Raw genomic sequence first — 17,100 nt, 5'->3', positions numbered from 1 at the left:
AATAAATAAAAGGGGAGAAACAACGTGAGAATACAGCTCCCACTATCCTGGCCTCTGAACTGCTTTATTGCTCCTTGGAAATAAAAGCAATGCCGTGGGGGATGCACAGAGATGTTCTGGTTCTTCTGTTCACTGCCACTCTAGTTAAATGCGGAAGCAAAGAATTACAACAACAATATTATACTACATTTTAAAATTACAGAATAATAAGTTTAAATGAAATTACAATGCCACTACCTTCAAAAATATTTTCTTAAATGTTCCAAGGAAAGATAAGCACTTATATTGTACTCAGCCTCTTTCTCGGAGACAAATTCATCTCCTATCTAAGTGGCACAGGAACGAGTCCTACCTGTCAGATGGTCTATAGATAATTTAGAAGTATGTTGCCATCTGCTGGAGAAAGTAAATCTTTTAATAAATCAACTGATAAACGTGAAAAAGTGGGCAAGGTTTAAGGCACTCAAAGCCCTTTCTCTAAACCTGAAACAGAAACAGCAAACTTCAGACTAAGGATAGGTTGGGAGACAATGCTCTGAGCTGAGTTTAATTATGTCGATCAATTAGACACTTTATGCGAAAAGAGGAGTTAACACTTAACTAGAAGGGGTGAGGGAATTAGCAAGAGGAAGGTGGTAAGGTTCATATCCCCCATGTAAAAAAGGGAAAGGCAGGCAGTTAACACCAAACAGTGAGGGGCTGGGTTGAAGAGGGATGGCTAGGAAAACAATAAACTGCTGTAAGACCACTGTCTCCGCCAAGTTACCAGTTTCAGTTCTCAAGTTTATAATTTATAGATCTTCCGTGAGGGTCAGAACTGAGGGATTAGCCACAGGGTGCTGGTGATGGGAAAAAGGTTTTCTCACTGTAAAAGCAGGTTTCTGTCCTTTCCTTCTGGTGCTTGTATGCTCATTCTAGGACTGACAGGTTACACCCGTAGAGTTTCCATGAGGGCACTTGGTGTGCTTACTGAAGGGCAGCGTGCTCTGGAGTGCACGTGTAGCATCAACAGTCCTTGGTAGTTCACTTGCGAGAAAACTTCTTACGGTGTCAGACGAGCTGCGGTAAGCAGGTCTGTGATTGCTGCTCTGGCATGACATGGTTCCACCCAGCATTTGCTGGTCTGCAGGAAGGCTGCTTCTGACAATGAGCTTGGAGAGCTTGGGAGGTTGGTTAACGGTTAGGAGGTGGGCTCTGGCAAACTCAATTGATCTCTTCCAGTGTAAATTATAATTGTTGTATAGCTTCCCATGTAGGTTCCAGTTCAGGTTCTCATGGGTAACTGTGATACCCATGGGTACACAGCCATGGCGCTTTCTTTTACTGCAGTAAATTTGTACATAGAATTCAAGTGGTCACTCAAAGACACTGTCTGTGTCACTGGGGAAGTGTCACTCTTGGGAGGAGGTCTCTTGACTGGGTGGGGGACACAGGTATCTGCAGCAGTCTCCTCAAAGCAGGTACAGGGGTGTCTGAGAGCCTGCCTGTATATTACATCTTTGTTGGTATCTTATGGAGGTTGTTGCATTTGGGGACATACACCTATTTGCCTATGGCTTTTATGAATGCAGTGTATTTTTTATGTTGATCACAGTGAAGGAATATTCTATATACAGTGAGGTGGAGTGATGATCAGTACCACGACTGTAGTGGAAATCTGTGATGAAGTCCAGGGTTTAATTCAAATTATAATTGTGTCACTACGTTATCTCAGGGGCAGTTCAAGTCATTTAAATCTGAGCTGCCTTTGTTCTGCCCTTACCTCTTCCCAGAGCCACGTCTTCCTGCCCTCTCTTCTGCACCCGCACTCGTGTTTAGATTGTGGGTATCACAGTCGTCTGCTGTGGGGCAATGAACTGGCTCACTCTGCAATCATACATGCACTAATACTGGCACAAAGCGGGGGCTGGACAGGGCAGCCAGGAGTGACTGAGGCAGTGTTGTGGAAGCCCAGATTTAGACAGGCTTAATCTGCTGGAAATACGGAGCTTGGACACAGTATATGTTTGTCAATGCCATTATCTAGAATCTGTTCCTCAAGGCAGCCGAAGAGATTAGCATGTCATACAGCATCTAGATGTTGATAGCCGTGTCCATAGCTTGGAGAAAATGTTAACTGTTCAAGCCAAAATTACTGCAAGTGTGACCACAGCCATACAAGAACAAGAGCAAAATTTAGGTTTCCAATGCAAACGTAACACCAAAATCGCTCACTTAGTTCTCTCTCACAAGTCTCCCTTACAGACTTACACCACTACTACACACAAAATGTCATCATCTGATTCTCCATGCATTCCTGGTGAATCAAAGAGAAGAGCTGATAAATCTTTTGCCTGCAACTCTTGCTCTCCCCTTCTTTTCAGAATACCAAATCTGTGAATGCAGCACTGGGATATAATTATTGCACATGTTTGTAAATTAAATAATCACAGCAGATGATGGTGCAGATGGACGGAGCAGGCTTGTGGGCCTGCATTAGCTTTAGGCTGATGTTTCATTTCCAAATAAGGTGAGAATCTGGCTTCCAACTTAACCACACTAAAACCAGACACAGGTTTCTCATGAGTATCAGCCCTAACTGGCAATAATATCTGCCAGAATGAGAAAGAAAATCTCTTTGATTTGATTGCTATGATTGGTGATGATTTTTGCAAAGGAAATTAACGCACTAAAATGTCCTGTATGCTAAAGGACAGTGTTTGAAAAAGAACAAAGGATTTGGACTAGCCACAGCTTATGTTAGACTGTAAATCGGAGCTTGAAATCATGAGAGTAATCAGTATTTGGAACAGGTAAGAGCCAGAGCAGTCAGGGGAAAAAATACCCACGCTTTCAGACAGAGCTTGATAGACTAGAGAAAGGACTATATGATGTGGTATCTACAAGAGTGGGAGAATGGATCTGATAGTCCAAGAAGTCCCTTCCTCCCTCATTACCCTAAACCTAATGTAATTTGTGTGTACCTTTTGAGCTGAAAGAGAACAGTTGCTGTTTACGATGATCAGGACGATTGGAGAGCAAAGGAATGTGGTTTTGTTGTTCTGGCTCAGAGCTGCCACATGAAGAGAGTAAACAGCAGAGGCTGGGGCTGGGTCTCAGCTCCTGCCAGCGCTTGCAGGCAGGTTGAGTCAGGAAGAGCCATCTTATGTTTTTAGCAAAGCAGGCGGAGGTGACCCGCAGAGGCGTGCCGTAGGAGCCTCCAGGAACCCAGCTAGCGTGGGACCTGCATGTCTGGCTCAGTGCTGGCGAGAGGCCCTGAGGCTGAGTGATGCAGACCAGAGCCCTAATTTATGGGGGTGAGGTGTCCAGTAAAAGGGCAGAGAAAAAGGACACGTAACTTTGTTTGTGCAAAGCCAACCACATGCCACTGCTACTGGTGGTGCCTCACTGCCACCTGAGGTGCACGCTAAGTTTGGGAAGACCTCCTCTATCTTGTAATGGATCCCTCTGTGTTGCAAACTGTCCTGTACCCTGTGGGACAACATTTCTCTGCTCCTTTCAGAAACTGTTGCGAAGATATAACATACAGCGTACATACAGTGTAGCATATACTATATACCTGTACATCTGTATACATTTTATCTATGATGAAACCCAAAAGCGTTGTGTAAGAGATTAGTCTTTTTGTTAATGCCGTTGTTATAAATTCTGCTAGTTTCAGCTAGTGGGTAGAGCTGTAAATAACAATTGTTGGCATATCAGAACAAGAGAAAATCCCAGGTTTTAAGTACTATTTAGTGATACAGAAGTTGGGTCCAACACACGTCGTCCAGAAAGCTGGGATAAACCTGCAGAGCTAATCTAGCACAGTTCAAGGACAGCCTTACGCTGGATCCCCATATGCTGTGCCACAACCATTATTTTAGCCATAAAGCCAAGATTTTACCACTCTGCTACGGAAGAGTCACAGCACAGCAGTTTTTACAGGAGCATTTACAAACAGCCAATTCCTGGTTGCCATCAGTAAAACCACTAGAAAATACTGTGTTTGCAGCACCGTCACAACTCGGTGACCCTGGTAAAGCACGCTGATGCGCTCATAAGGTGATTTATCACGGACGTGGCTGCACAGGACAGGATGGCAGTGAGGAGAAGCCACGGGCACCACACGGATGCACAGGGCCTGCAAGCCTTGCTGTGTCTGCACGCACCCCAGGACTTGGAAGCAAGGACATAGGCCGATTCTGAAGACTAATCTTCAGAGTATTATTAGGGACGTGAAGGTCCGGGCTGCGACTGCAGGCATAACTAAGAGCCGCGAGGCCGAGAGCACAGGCCCTCCCGCCGCCATTTTGAGGAGGGACAACCCCTTCCCTCACGGAGCCTCCCGCCCCGCGCGCCGGGGGAGAGGGGCGGGGCCCAGGCGCAGGCGCAGTGCGCCGCCGGGCGGCCACGTGACGCGGGTCAGCTGAGCGTTGGCGGAAGTGGCCGGCGGGGGCCTGGGGTGCCGGTGACCGTGGGCGGCCATGGCCTCCATTCTGGACGAGTACGAAGATTCCCTGTACCGTTCCGCCTCCGTGCAGCAGAGCCGCGCCAGCGTGGGCATCCCGCACTCCGGTAGGTGCGCGGCGGCGCCCACGCACCCCTCTGCCCGGGCCGGCCCCCGGGGGCAGCGCGGCGCTGTGGTTACAGCCAGGCCCTGGGCATGGCGTGGCGTGTCGTGGCGTGTCCGTCCCTCCCAGCCCGGTGTCCGCCCGGCCGGAGGCCCGCTCCCACCGTTAGCCCCTCGGCGGGGCCTCCCCCTGCGGGTTTTCCTGCTGAGAGGGGGAGGCGAGGTGGCAGCTCCTTAGCTGGGGGCGGGGTGGGGAGCAGGGCATGTCAGGCTGTGGAGAATGCTTCCACGAAAAAGTGTAGCGCTGTGTTCGTGGCATAACGTTCAGCTGCGCTTTGTTTTTCCATTATTTGCTGTGTGAAGTGTTTTGGCGCGTGGGGACGCTCGGTTCCTGGTGAAGCTCAAGGGTGATGCAGGTCATGGTAGGAAAAGTGAGGTGCCGGTTGTCTGTGGGAGGGCTTCGTAAGGCCATAGCCCCTGTGCCGTGAAGCGGTGTGTGGTGGAAACACGTGTGCATGAAGGGGCATGCCTTCGTAGTCACAAATTATAACCACATCTCGGCACCATTCAGTTCAGAGCTGTGGTAGTTGTCCGAGATCATCTCATCAGCTTGCTTCCTTGTTGGTTTTTTGTTTCCTCCTCTCTGAGGAACCCGGCTGTTACAGTATTCTGGCTGTGTGCTCAGCTGTACCTGCATGGGGTAGTTGCCTAACCCAGGGGCAGTTTACCAAAGACTTCATTTTTTAGAGTGGTTCCCTTAGGCTGACTCATGATGGCAAGGTTACTGCTGAAGAAGATTACCAAGAAAGCAATCTGTATCACAGTTAAACTTTTCTGTCAAGGTCTGTGAAGCTTTGGTATACTGTACTCTTCAGGGAGGTGTACAATCAATGCAAAGTAATGGTGTGATGACCAGTCAGTTGTTTCTTTCATTCGAGAGAAAGCAAACAAATGGCAGATATATTCCACGATAAATTCAAGGTTTATTAGGTTCAATAACTGTTCCCTATTAGATGCCACTTCACAATATTGTATTGAGTGTGGCAGGGAAATGTAGGTTCTGAGAGGATCCTGTTCTTCCTAGTATTGTCAGGGTAATACCAGCTGCTATGCACAGCTGGCATTTTTGAGTTGCAAGTTTGGAAATGCATGGACACATTCTTTCAAGTTTTTTCCTCAGATAGTGTTGCCCACCATTAACCTTTGGGGAAACCAGGTTGTGTGGTTTATATATGTGGTAAGAATTGATGAATTCTCTCATACTATGTATATTATTGAGTATAAATACACAGACAGTGTGTATATACAGCCAGTATAAACACAGACAGAATTACTCTGAGTCTAGGTACTGAAGTAGGTATGTTCCCTGTGTTTGTTTTAACATGCACAGTTATTTTGTTGTGTAATGTTAGATAAAGAAGAAGTGTCCTGAATAGGTGTTGTGCAAAACAGTGTTGGGACAAGCTGTGTTACTGAAAATAAATTTTCAAGGACTCAGCTTTTCTTCTTGACTGCTGCAACACTGTCTACAGTCATGGCTGTCTTACAGCTGAGAACTCTGTCTGTTTGCTGACAATTGATGTTGGCAAAAGAATTTTGGGAAACTGCTTAATTGCAAAGGCACAGCCTAATCAGGATTTTAATTATTCTTATATCAGACCACCCTGGTAATTTTGAACAAAACTTGGGCTGGTAGTTGTGGGAAATCTGAAGTTTAAGCAAATTGTTTTTGGAAGAAAGATGCAAGTAAATAGTTAACTTCCTGAAAACAGTCCTTAAGGTTAGGTTGGAAATTTTGGAAGATGTTAAAACTTACTCCTCTGTTTCAGTTAGTTGTTCCCTATGCTTGTTAAACTGCAGGTGCGGTTTCTCTAAGTTGTAGATAACCAAGCAGTGACTCTGTTGCCAACCTAAAGTACTGCTGCATTGTAAACTTCAAGTATTGCAGTTCCAGCGTGAAAAGACCTACTTTGACCCACTAGACTTGACTGATGTTGGTGAGCTTAGATCTTTGAACAGATTAAAAGCTCTAAGGAAAAATGCAGAATTGCCCAGAAATCCGGGTGGGAAATGCTACAGTAGAATCTTGCCTGAAGGGAAGACAGACATTGGGGTCAGGTGGAAGAGGGGACTGTTTGAAAGGAATGCTCCTTATAAAATAGACATCTCCTTTGTATAGAGAACTGTAAGTTAAAGAAGTTCATCCTTCTATTAAGGACACTAGTTAAAATCCTCATGTTAGTGATGATGATCCTACAGTTGTTATAATAGTAATGGATACAGTCCTGTAGAGTCTAGAATGCTGGAAGCCTGTCCACTGGCTTGAACTATGACTGAATTAAAACAAAACAAAAAACCCCCAACACAACCCCCCCCACCCCTGCATATAGTTGTGCTAGTTGTTCCCTCTCCTTACTGTGTTTGGGTTTCCTTGCTGTCTCAGCCAGCCTTGTTTTGCCTGATGGCAATCTGAAAAAAATTCAAGATTGCCTGAATGAATGTAACTTGGTGGTCCATTGGCATGTGGGTTTTTCCCATCAGAGTAATCCTTCCTTTTTATATATATATATAAAAATATGTATTTATATTTATTGGTTAGCTGTGATATCACATGAATCTGCAGCTTGGGAGCTTTGTCTGCATGTTTTGAACCACAGTTCATAACAGCAAATTTAAACGGTGGCATTGCAGCTCCCTAATCTGAAATGTAGAACATCTGTTTTGCTTAACTGAAAATAAAGGAACGCGCATTTGCATAAGTGGGTAATGTTTAAGATGTGGATCAATGTGTAAGAAAAAAACATAATGTGCTAAGCAAAAGGCTGCCTACTCAGATTGTGGTTGCTTTGTCTATTCCTGCCTGTGCATCTTTCCTCTAAAACAAGAATCCTTTAAAGATCCTGCAGCTGGTCTAGTGGTGAGGCAGAGGCAAGGAGAAGGCATTGATGAAATAGGCAATTAAAGGATTCGTAGTGTTAGCAGGCTGCTTTTCACTACTATGCTGGCTTTTTCAACAGCAACAGGGCTGAAATTAGAGTTTTTCAGGATAATTGGAGGGAGGTTATAGGTATTGAGTGTGCTTTGAAGTGGTGCTGTTAGTCCCAGTCTAAAGAGCGTAGACTTATGCTCTTTAGGATGGAAGCAGTCTGTTTCCTCTGAGATACAATCCCAGGTTTCTTTTTTCTTTAAGTTTACATTTTCCTAGTTAGCTACTTTGGCCATGAATGGCCTTAATTTGCTATAGCTCTTTGTGGTTTTAATCTTCCTGTCCAGGCTGCATGGATCTACTTGTTTTAGAAATCCTTCACTCACACATGGAGCGAAGCAAATGGGTTAATCTAGCAATGTATCAATCTGTCTTGCTTTCTAGCTTGAGGTAGCGTGGTTAGACTGAGGTCCTCTTCTGTTTTATTTGTCAGAGGGTTATGCAAGGCTTTGTGCGTATGGGAAATTCAGTCACTGGGAAAATTTGTCTCATGGGATTGATATGGATGAAACTTTGTGATAAGATCTGTTTGTGGATGCACATACGTTCCAGGATTTTGCTAATGAGTATCATCACTTGGTTTTGGGTTTATATGAACGCGTTCTTATTTTGAAGTTCACTGGCATATCTGAGCTCTTTTGTAGTTTTTTGCTTTCTCACAGGAAGACCATAGAGTGCTGTCCTCATTTAGAAATAGAATGGCATGGTCTCTGCAAGTCCGATGTTTTTGGGTGCAGAGGTCTACTCGTCTTCAGTGAAAACTAAATCTGTCATGCTGCTTCTCTGTGCTGCCACGTGGTGTTACAGGTTCACCTGTCTTTAAAAGTTTTAGTTTGTTGACTGCTTGCCCATGGCTGGGCTTTTGCCTTTGTCGTAGCCAAAGGAATGAGTTTGAACCGCATCTTGTGCTTTGCCCATCTGCACTGAAGATCATAAGAGGTTTTTTTAAGCAATAGATTTCTAGGTTTTATTTATTTATTAACATATTTCTCCAGGCCTATGTCACTTCCCTCAGGTTAGATCTTACTTCTCCATGCTCTCTGCCTTTCCCACCTAGATCTCCTTCGTAAATAATCCCTCAACATGCCTTCCTATGGACGCCACATTTCCCAAGCTGGTTGGGACTGAACCAGCTAGCTGAGTACTTAATTAGTTGCATGAGCTAACTTGCTCCGGTTGTACACGCTCCCCTTTTTCAGTTCGTTGATATGTCAGGTTTGCTTGGTTGGGCTTAAAATGCAACGTGTCCCATAAGGTGGCTGTGTCTTGTCAAACTTCAACCCTTAACTCTAACCTCAACCTAATTGGGCAGTTCTTAGAATTCAGGCATGGTTTTTGAAAGGATCTGAGGATTAGGTTAGTCTGGCTCCATCTTGGGATTTGCCATGAAGCAGTAAACCAGTCTGAAGGAGTTTTTGCTCAGGAGGCAATTTATGCCAAGATTGGAGTATTGATTCAGCAATCACCAGGTCTTTGTTACTGTTTTGACTCTAATAAGTAGTTCGTACGCCTTCCAGCAACAACTGGAAAGTTGCAATTAGGATAGTGTTATGGTTGGTAAAACAGGGTTATGGTAAAAGCATCATTGTGACCTCCAGCTGTGTTCCCTGCAGCAAATAATTCAACAGACATCTCTCAATGATGAAGTCTGCTGCATGGATACAAAAAAGCCCAACATGACTTTAAAAATAGCTTTAGCTTGTGAATGATGGGTGTCAAGTGTGGTAGCTCATTCAATTCCAACATGGAATAAGAGAGAAATATATTTCAGTGAATGCCACAGTGGTCTCTTGGGTAGCTTGTATGGGAGTGTCAAACCAGAGCCCTCTTTGTGTCTTATGTAATACCAGCCATTCTTTCCTGCCTTGAAGAAATAAACTGTCAAACAAGGAAAACAAATTACTTTGTGATTCTACTCTCATTTTCAGCTTTTTATGGAGTTTATGTGACAGTTTTGTGGCTTCCCCTAGAATTCTACGTGCTCTCAAATTAATGCTTGTGACAAGTTTGCAGTTCTGTGACAAGACAGTAAAGCGTATTACTACTTTTCTTTCCTGTTATATATACAACTACGTGAGTGCTGCTCTCAGTGTTCATGCTCCATGGAGCACACTCCCTTTTCAGTAAAACTCGGAGCAGGCGATGATCCTTCTAGTCTTTTAGGTTAGATTTTGATATACTGTGGGGCTGTTGTGGGTGTTTGTCTTGTTTTGTTTTTAAGTGTTCATGTTCTTTCTCCAGGATATGTGAATGCACGACTGGAGAAGGAAACACCAATATTTAACAAGCAAAGGATTGATTTTGCTCCTCCAGAGAAAATTAACAGCTTAGTGGTCTCCTCTAACCAGCTCTGTATGAGCCTTGGCAAGGACACCCTTCTCAGGTAATGCTGCCAGAGACCTGAAGTTATTGCTTGTTTTCCCCTGCCTTTTTTTTTCTCTTTTTTTCTTAAGTTGTGAGAGAACGTACAATTACAAACTGGATAAGAAGCCATGAACCCAATATGGAAAACAGTAGGCAATTATGCCTGTGTGAACTTTTGTTGGAAGCATGCTTTCTTGGTTTCTCTTTGCAGGATTGATCTTGGGAAGCCAGATGAACCTAATCAGGTAGAGCTGGGACGCAAAGATGAAGCCAAAGTCTACAAGATGTTTTTGGACCACACAGGTGAGGCAATGGGCTATGTATATTTACAGACAGTGGTTGGCAGCAGATGCAATTGAATGTGCATAACAAGCACTGGTGAAGGAGTTCTCTTTCTGTTCTGTAAATAAGGAGAACAGGTGGTTCTTCTGTGGGCAGGACTCCATTGCCCAGGGGCCCTGCCTACAGATTTGCCCCTGTGCTATTAGAAAAACACTGATTTGTTGTGTGTATATTGTTGCTTTTGAACTCTCTGAAATGAACGTGTGCAATTAGGCTGTTCTGAGCAAGGCTGCTAAAACCAATAAAAGAAAAGCTTTTCTGTCACGCTGTGCTGTATGTGTTTGTATAAGAATTTTTAGAAAGGACTGTAAAACATCTGCAGCTCACTGTAGCCTTGACTGATTTTAACAAACAAAACAAAAATTTGGAAAGAGATGCTCCTATCTGTCACCAACTGCCAGGGATAGGAGAGAACTTTGGGAACTGTTTATCCTTAGAACACTTACTGAAACAGAAGAATACCTTCTCGCTGAAGCATCTGGGACTAGTAATTTAAGTTTGCAACATAAGGACTGCCATTCCAATCCAGCATGGAAATCCCCCACGTTCCTACGAATGCCTGGGAAAGTCTTGGATTAAGTATGTTGATATTGGAGCTTATCAAATATGAGGATTAGAAGCCTCAGGAATTTGGCTTGCTTAGGCATGGTCTTAATTTGTTCTTTTCTTCCCATACCCCTCTCCTGTTGGCAGGCTCTCATCTCCTGATTGCTCTGAACACCGGTGAATGCCTTTACCTGAACAGAAGTGTTCAGAAAGTGCGAGCACTCTCCCGCTGGAAAGGCCACTTGATTGAAAGTGTGGGCTGGAACAAATTTCTTGGTTCAGAGACCAACACTGGGCCTATCTTGGTGGGGACAGCCCAGGGGCAGATCTATGAGGCTGAAATCTCTGTCAGCGAGGGAAGCCTTTTCAGCACTAACCCTGACCAGTACTTCCGACAGGTCTACACTCTGGAGGAGGAATCGGGACCTGCCCCAGTCTGCTGCTTGGAGATTGAACGTGGAGTAGAAGGGAAATTTTTTATTATAGCCACCACTCGGAAGAGACTCTTCCAGTTTGTTGGCAAAGTGCCTGAAGGGACAGAGCAGCAAGGCTTCAGCTCCATATTTGCTATGCATGCTGACCATTTGCCCAGCTTCCGGGAGTTTCCAGCCAACTTTGGTTTCAGTGAGATAGCTTTTTACACCCCAAAACTGCGCTCCAACCCACGCTCCTTTGCCTGGATGATGGGAAATGGTGTTTTATATGGTACGTTGGATTATAGCCGTCCTGATTCAATTTTGAGTGATGAACGGGTCTGGGTTTATCCTTCTGATATTGACATAACTGTGAACAAGCCAATATCCATTGTACTTACCCAGTTCCACTTCCTGTTGCTGCTGCCTGATCGGGTGAAGGCTGTATGCACTCTGAATGGGCAGGTTGTTTTTCAAGATCTGTTCCTGGAGAAGTTTGGCTTACTGACACGCATGATCAAAGATCCCACAGTCCAGCAGATATGGATCCACACTGAGAAAGTAGTGTTCCGCTACCACGTCCAGCGGGAATCTAGAGATGTGTGGAAGATGTATATGAATATGAACAAATTTGATTTAGCCAAAGAGTATTGTAAAGACCGTCCAGAGTGCCTGGATATTGTGCTGGCAAAAGAGGCAGAGCACTGCTTCCAAAACAAGAGGTATCTAGACAGTGCCAAATGTTATGCGCTGACCCAGAACTACTTTGAGGAAATTGCCCTTAAGTTCATTGAAGCCAAGCAAGAAGAGGCCCTGATGGAGTTTCTGATTAAGAAGCTAAGTAACCTAAAGCCTTCCGAGAAGACACAGACCACTCTGCTGACCACATGGTTAACGGAGCTGTACCTGAACTGGCTAGGTATATTGGAAGGAGATCCCTCACAGCGAAATCTCTATTTGGATATCCGCGAGAAGTTTCGCACTTTCCTGAGCAGTCCTAAAAACAAAGACTGTCTATTTAATAACCGGGCATCTATTTATGAGCTGTTGGCAAGCCATGGGGACACAGAGCACATGGTCTACTTTGCAGTTATCATGCAGGACTACGAGCGTGTAGTAGCTCACCACTGCCAGCATGATGAGTATGATGAAGCTCTAAATGTGCTGTCCAGGCACAGAGATGAGAAGCTGTTCTACAAGTTCTCTCCAGTCCTCATCCAGCATATTCCCAAGAAGGTAGTTGATGCTTGGATTTCTATGGGTTCTAGACTGGATGCCAGGAACCTCATTCCAGCCCTTGTTAACTATAGCCAGAGTGCCAGCACCCAGCAGATCAATGAAGCCATTAGATATATGGAGTTCTGTGTCTATCAGTTGGAGGAAACCCAGCAAGCCATTCACAACTACCTGTTGTCTCTTTACGCTTTGTGTCGGCCAGACTCACTGCTATCATACCTGGAGCAAGCAGGAACCAACCCAAACAGGATCCACTATGACCTGAAGTATGCATTGCGCCTGTGTGCAGAGCACGGGCACCACCATGCATGTGTCCATATTTACAAAGTGATGGAATTATATGAGGAGGCTGTGGATCTTGCCTTGCAGGTATGTGTGTGTCTGTGCATGCATGCTGTGATATATAGGAATGTAGCTTGTTCAGGTTATCTTGAACAACCGAGCATTGAGAGGAACTGGATAGACTCATCAGTATAGGGGTTGTGCAGCTAAGTCTAGGAAGAAAAACCTGTCTCTGTTAACATACTTCTGTGCTTTCACAATCGTTCTAAGTAGACAGCTGTCTGTGACAAGCCATAACTGAGGGTAGGCGCATGGAAAGTACGAGGGGGAGTACTGTCTGTCTTAGGCTCAGTCTCTAACATAAAATACCTTTAACATATCTACATTTATGCAAGACTTGTACAGCTATAGTTCAGGATTCTAATTACTTCCTATTCCTGGCTGTGATAATTATCACAGAAGAATGCCTTTGTCAGCTTAGTCTGACCTTCAGGGAGATGTTGGATTTTTTTCTGTTGGCATTGCAATGTCTTTGCTGAAATGTGTGGCCAGCAGAGATAGTGTAACATGGATTTGCCCTTATTGTAGTGCTGGGCTTAGTTGTTCTCTGCTGGGTAGCAAGCAAATCTTCAGGGAGGAATACTGGTGGAGAGGAGAGATGTTTGACATGTAAACAGGAAGCAGGCCAGTAGTGCAGCCCTAGGTAATGATAGCAGTAGAAGTTTTCTATTAATGTAATGGACAGCAGGCTTTGAAGTTGCATGGTGGATAAACAGAGAGAGAAGCTTAACTCACTTTCCTTGTCTGTCCAACTTCTAGGTGGATGTTGATCTTGCCAAGTCCTGTGCAGATCTCCCTGAAGATGATGAGGAACTCCGGAAGAAGCTCTGGTTGAAGATTGCTCGTCATGTTGTTCAGGAAGAGAAGGATGTCAAGAAAGCAATGGCCTGCCTCTCCAGCTGTGCCCTACTGAAGATTGAAGACGTCCTGCCATTCTTTCCAGACTTTGTCACTATTGACCATTTCAAGGAGGCAATCTGTAACTCCCTGGAGGACTACAACAAGCACATTGAGGAGCTGAAAAGGGAGATGGAGGAAGCCACACAGAGTGCCAAGAGAATCCGAGAGGACATTCAGGAAATGAGAAATAAGTATGGCTCTGTGGAGCCTCAGGAAAAATGTGCTGCTTGTGACTTTCCACTTCTAAACCGCCCTTTTTACCTTTTCCTGTGTGGTCACATGTTTCATTATGACTGTCTCCTCCAAGCAGTTTTCCCAAACCTTCCTGCCTATAAGCAGGCAAAACTCGAAGATCTTCAGAAGAAGCTGGCAGCTACTAGTCAGCCTTCCAAGAGCCACCATCGTCCCAAAGATGCAGATACCATTAGCTTGGGGAAAGGGCAGCAGAGCCGGGAACAGATCAAAGCTGACATTGATGATATTGTGGCAGCCGAATGTGTGTACTGTGGTGAGCTGATGATCCGGTCTATTGACAAGCCTTTTATTGATCCCCAAAAGTATGAAGAGGAGATGCAAAGCTGGCTGTAGTTTTCCAAATCTGTAACTGTCAGTGCACCAGAGTGGTTTTGTTCACAACTTGTCAAGCTTCTGTGGTGGGAATATAACCTCCAGAAGCAGGAACACAGTGGCTTCTGTGGAACTCTAAGGAAAGAGTAGTGGGGTCTTGTTACCAGGATTACAGTGAACTAGTCTTGAAAAATGGGGAGATACAGCTATGGCTGTCTAAGAACTTGAACAATAGTTAGAGCTAACCTACTGGAATATATTTAGCAGATGTTTGCTGCTTGCAGTTCTTCTGAGGTTCTCAGTGTGAAGCTAATGGAGTGCCTTGTTGTCCAGAAGGAATTGGGAACAGCCTATGATTTGTCTTCCCTGTTGTGTGGTATTTGTTTTGGTGAAGACAAGCTTAAAGGGAAAAACAGTGAAGAACACTAAGCCGTGTAGTCTTCATTCATCACTTTCAAAGCTAGAATTGCCTTCTGTTTCCTTTTTGCTGAGAGTCTATAACCACATTGATGGAAAGAACATGAAAGGACAAATGCTCTTGCATATATATTTTGTAAACATCACGCTACACAAATACATGTTTCTACACAATGTAATATAAGAATGTGTATAATTCTCAAGCAGGAGTGTCTCATAATACACTTAAGTCATTTGCCTGCAATTCAAGGTGTATAATTCTCTTTCCCACCGGCTTTATGGACAAGCCCATACATTCAGATTTTCTGTAGGTGCTGTGTCTGGCAATACTTCTAGCCTGTTCACCCCTTCCTCTCTCCATCCTATTTCTACTATGACTGTCTTTGTATAGTGGGTCTTGGTTTTGTCTTCACCCCAGACCAAAACTGATACATGCAGTAGTAAGGTTTCAACTGATACTCTGCAAGCAGGAATGCAGCCTGTTTGTATTATCCTGCCGTGGTCCTCTTCAGGCTGCGCTTGAGCACTAGACTAGAGATCTAGTCATAGGTTCCCTCAAGGGTAAACTACAGAAAGGTTCTGTTGGTGTGAAATTTGCTTTGCCTTTTGAAGCCGGTACCTTGTGACCAGGCAGTCTTTTGCCTTCCTGACTGTATTTGATACTTACTGGAGGTGGCCGCAGGTCGATGCTCCCGTCTATTGCTCTGATTTGGAAAATTCTTCCCAGAAGGTGGCAATCACTACACCGTGGGTGAGGGAACAAAAAGTGTTCTTCAGTGATTTAGCAAGAGTTCCGTGTTCTATTTTTGAAGAAACTGAAATTTTTATGAAGTTCTGCTGTTTGGGGCTGAATCACAAAGGTAGTAATTGGCAGAAGAATGGAATTATCTAAATGAAAAATGGTGATTCTTGTAATTAAGACAACAGAAAATACTGTCTTCTGAAAAGCCTCTTCAGTTCTTTCACATGAATGTATGAGCTTGTCTTGAGTACCTTTTTCAGTCTGCTAGTCACTTACCCTCTTTGTAACATTGTAGAAATGGGTCTTCACGTCACTGAAAGGGAATATAAATTGGTTTCCTCAAGGAGCTGACCTAAGAATTTTGATAACCATTCAGAGCTGCAGAAGAACATCCATGCTTTTGTTGGGACCTTCAGCCTGGAATGAATAAATTTTATCTGTGTAAAATGACATGAGTAATAAAAAACAGAGCTGACAGTAGGAAGACCTGAGGTTTTGAAATCCTCTTTTCATTGTTGGAGCTGTGGGATAGGCAGTCTCATTACCACCTGGTAGTGTTTGTTGCTGGCTTATCAGAAACCACTGTTTCAGTTGTTCCATTAAGCAGTGGTTCAGAAACCCCACGTGCTGTAGTTTTCTTTGGCTCTGGATAGCCTTTTGCCTTGAATAAGTCAATGGGTCTGCCAGAAGAATTTGTGATGGAAACTAAATGTGATGTCTTCTGAAGTTCAGCATTAAACCTGTTATAACTGGCCACTCCTGAATCATCATCTTTTCATGTAAGCAGTGTGATATCTAAGGTGGTATGTGTCATTATAAAGCAACAGTAGCCCGCCACCCAAACCAGTTCCTGGTCAAAGGCAAGTGGCTGTTTTTCTTCCCTTCAGCAGAAACATGAGTAGCAGCTCATTTGTGTGCAGGGAGTAATTTCAAGTTACTTATTTTCTTTGAGATGTTCTTAATACTTGTTCCATCTCTTTACTTTTGGGTTTTTACAGGATGCTTCCTGGTATATTAGAATTATTATAGTCCTCCATTCTTTTCCTATTAGTGCTACAGAAGAGTCACATCGCTAAATGTTTCTGTTGTGCTCTGAAGATTAGCAATATTATTTGCTTATAGATCATTCCAAGGAGATCTGCTAGTCCATCATATTGGAAGAAGCTTGTGTCTCTGTGAACCGAGGCATTGCAAGTAAATAAAAACCCTCAAGTCTTTGCCTGAGATGGAGTGGTAGGGGCGGGCACCTCAACAACCTACTGATTCCAGTCTTGGGTATTAATATGTCTCAGTTAACAAAACTAGAACTAGGTGTTTTGTTTTGTTCTGTTTTTTTAATGACTAGTATGCAACATTCTCTGAGGGCTGTAGGCTTGTGCACCAGATACACATACCACAAATCTCATGCTTCCTCACCATTGTTAACTGAAAAATCTTTTAGGTCATTTGCTGTCAAGGCTGTGGGGAGTGTAAATGCCTGCAAAGTCTCCAGCAGCAATTTAAATGACTAGTGCCAGTAGTACAGGAAGCTACATAAAGATATCTTCTGAACTTTCCCATGCTTCAAAAGTTTCAATAACCGCTCACCTGTGCTTCTTGGCAATTTTGCAATATCACTTGGTGAAAAAGGTAAGAGGGGTTTTTGCGGGGGTGGAGGGAAGTGAACTGCTTGCTGTTCTCCCATAAATCTAAT

The 17,100-nt window shown here is 44.1% G+C and overlaps 1 protein-coding gene across 1 annotated transcript; it reads left to right on the top strand.

Moving 5' to 3' along the window:
* The first annotated feature begins 4,393 nt into the window (after positions 1 to 4,393).
* On the top strand, positions 4,394 to 16,161 carry VPS18 (VPS18 core subunit of CORVET and HOPS complexes). Its single transcript, XM_029999826.1, has 5 exons — positions 4,394 to 4,557; positions 9,780 to 9,921; positions 10,114 to 10,205; positions 10,938 to 12,808; positions 13,541 to 16,161. Exons 1-5 carry the CDS (start codon positions 4,467 to 4,469, stop codon positions 14,267 to 14,269), a joined length of 2,925 nt encoding a protein of 974 aa, XP_029855686.1. The 5' UTR covers positions 4,394 to 4,466; the 3' UTR covers positions 14,270 to 16,161.
* Positions 16,162 to 17,100: the final 939 nt, after the last annotated feature.

The sequence above is a fragment of the Aquila chrysaetos genome, chromosome 2, assembly GCF_900496995.4.
Source record: "Aquila chrysaetos chrysaetos chromosome 2, bAquChr1.4, whole genome shotgun sequence".
Classification (NCBI taxonomy): Eukaryota; Metazoa; Chordata; class Aves; order Accipitriformes; family Accipitridae; genus Aquila; species Aquila chrysaetos.
The sequence above is the reverse complement of the archived record's forward strand: the minus strand, read 5'-3'. Positions and strand labels throughout refer to the sequence as shown.

Bases quoted from the DNA above. Each gene is read 5' to 3' on its own strand.
- VPS18 (XM_029999826.1), top strand. From the start codon at position 4,467: ATGGCCTCCATTCTGGACGAGTACGAAGATTCCCTGTACCGTTCCGCC. The intron at 4,558-9,779 runs GTAGGTGCGCGG...TTCTTTCTCCAG, and splicing joins CGTGGGCATCCCGCACTCCG to GATATGTGAATGCACGACTG. The intron at 12,809-13,540 runs GTATGTGTGTGT...TCCAACTTCTAG, and splicing joins CTGTGGATCTTGCCTTGCAG to GTGGATGTTGATCTTGCCAA.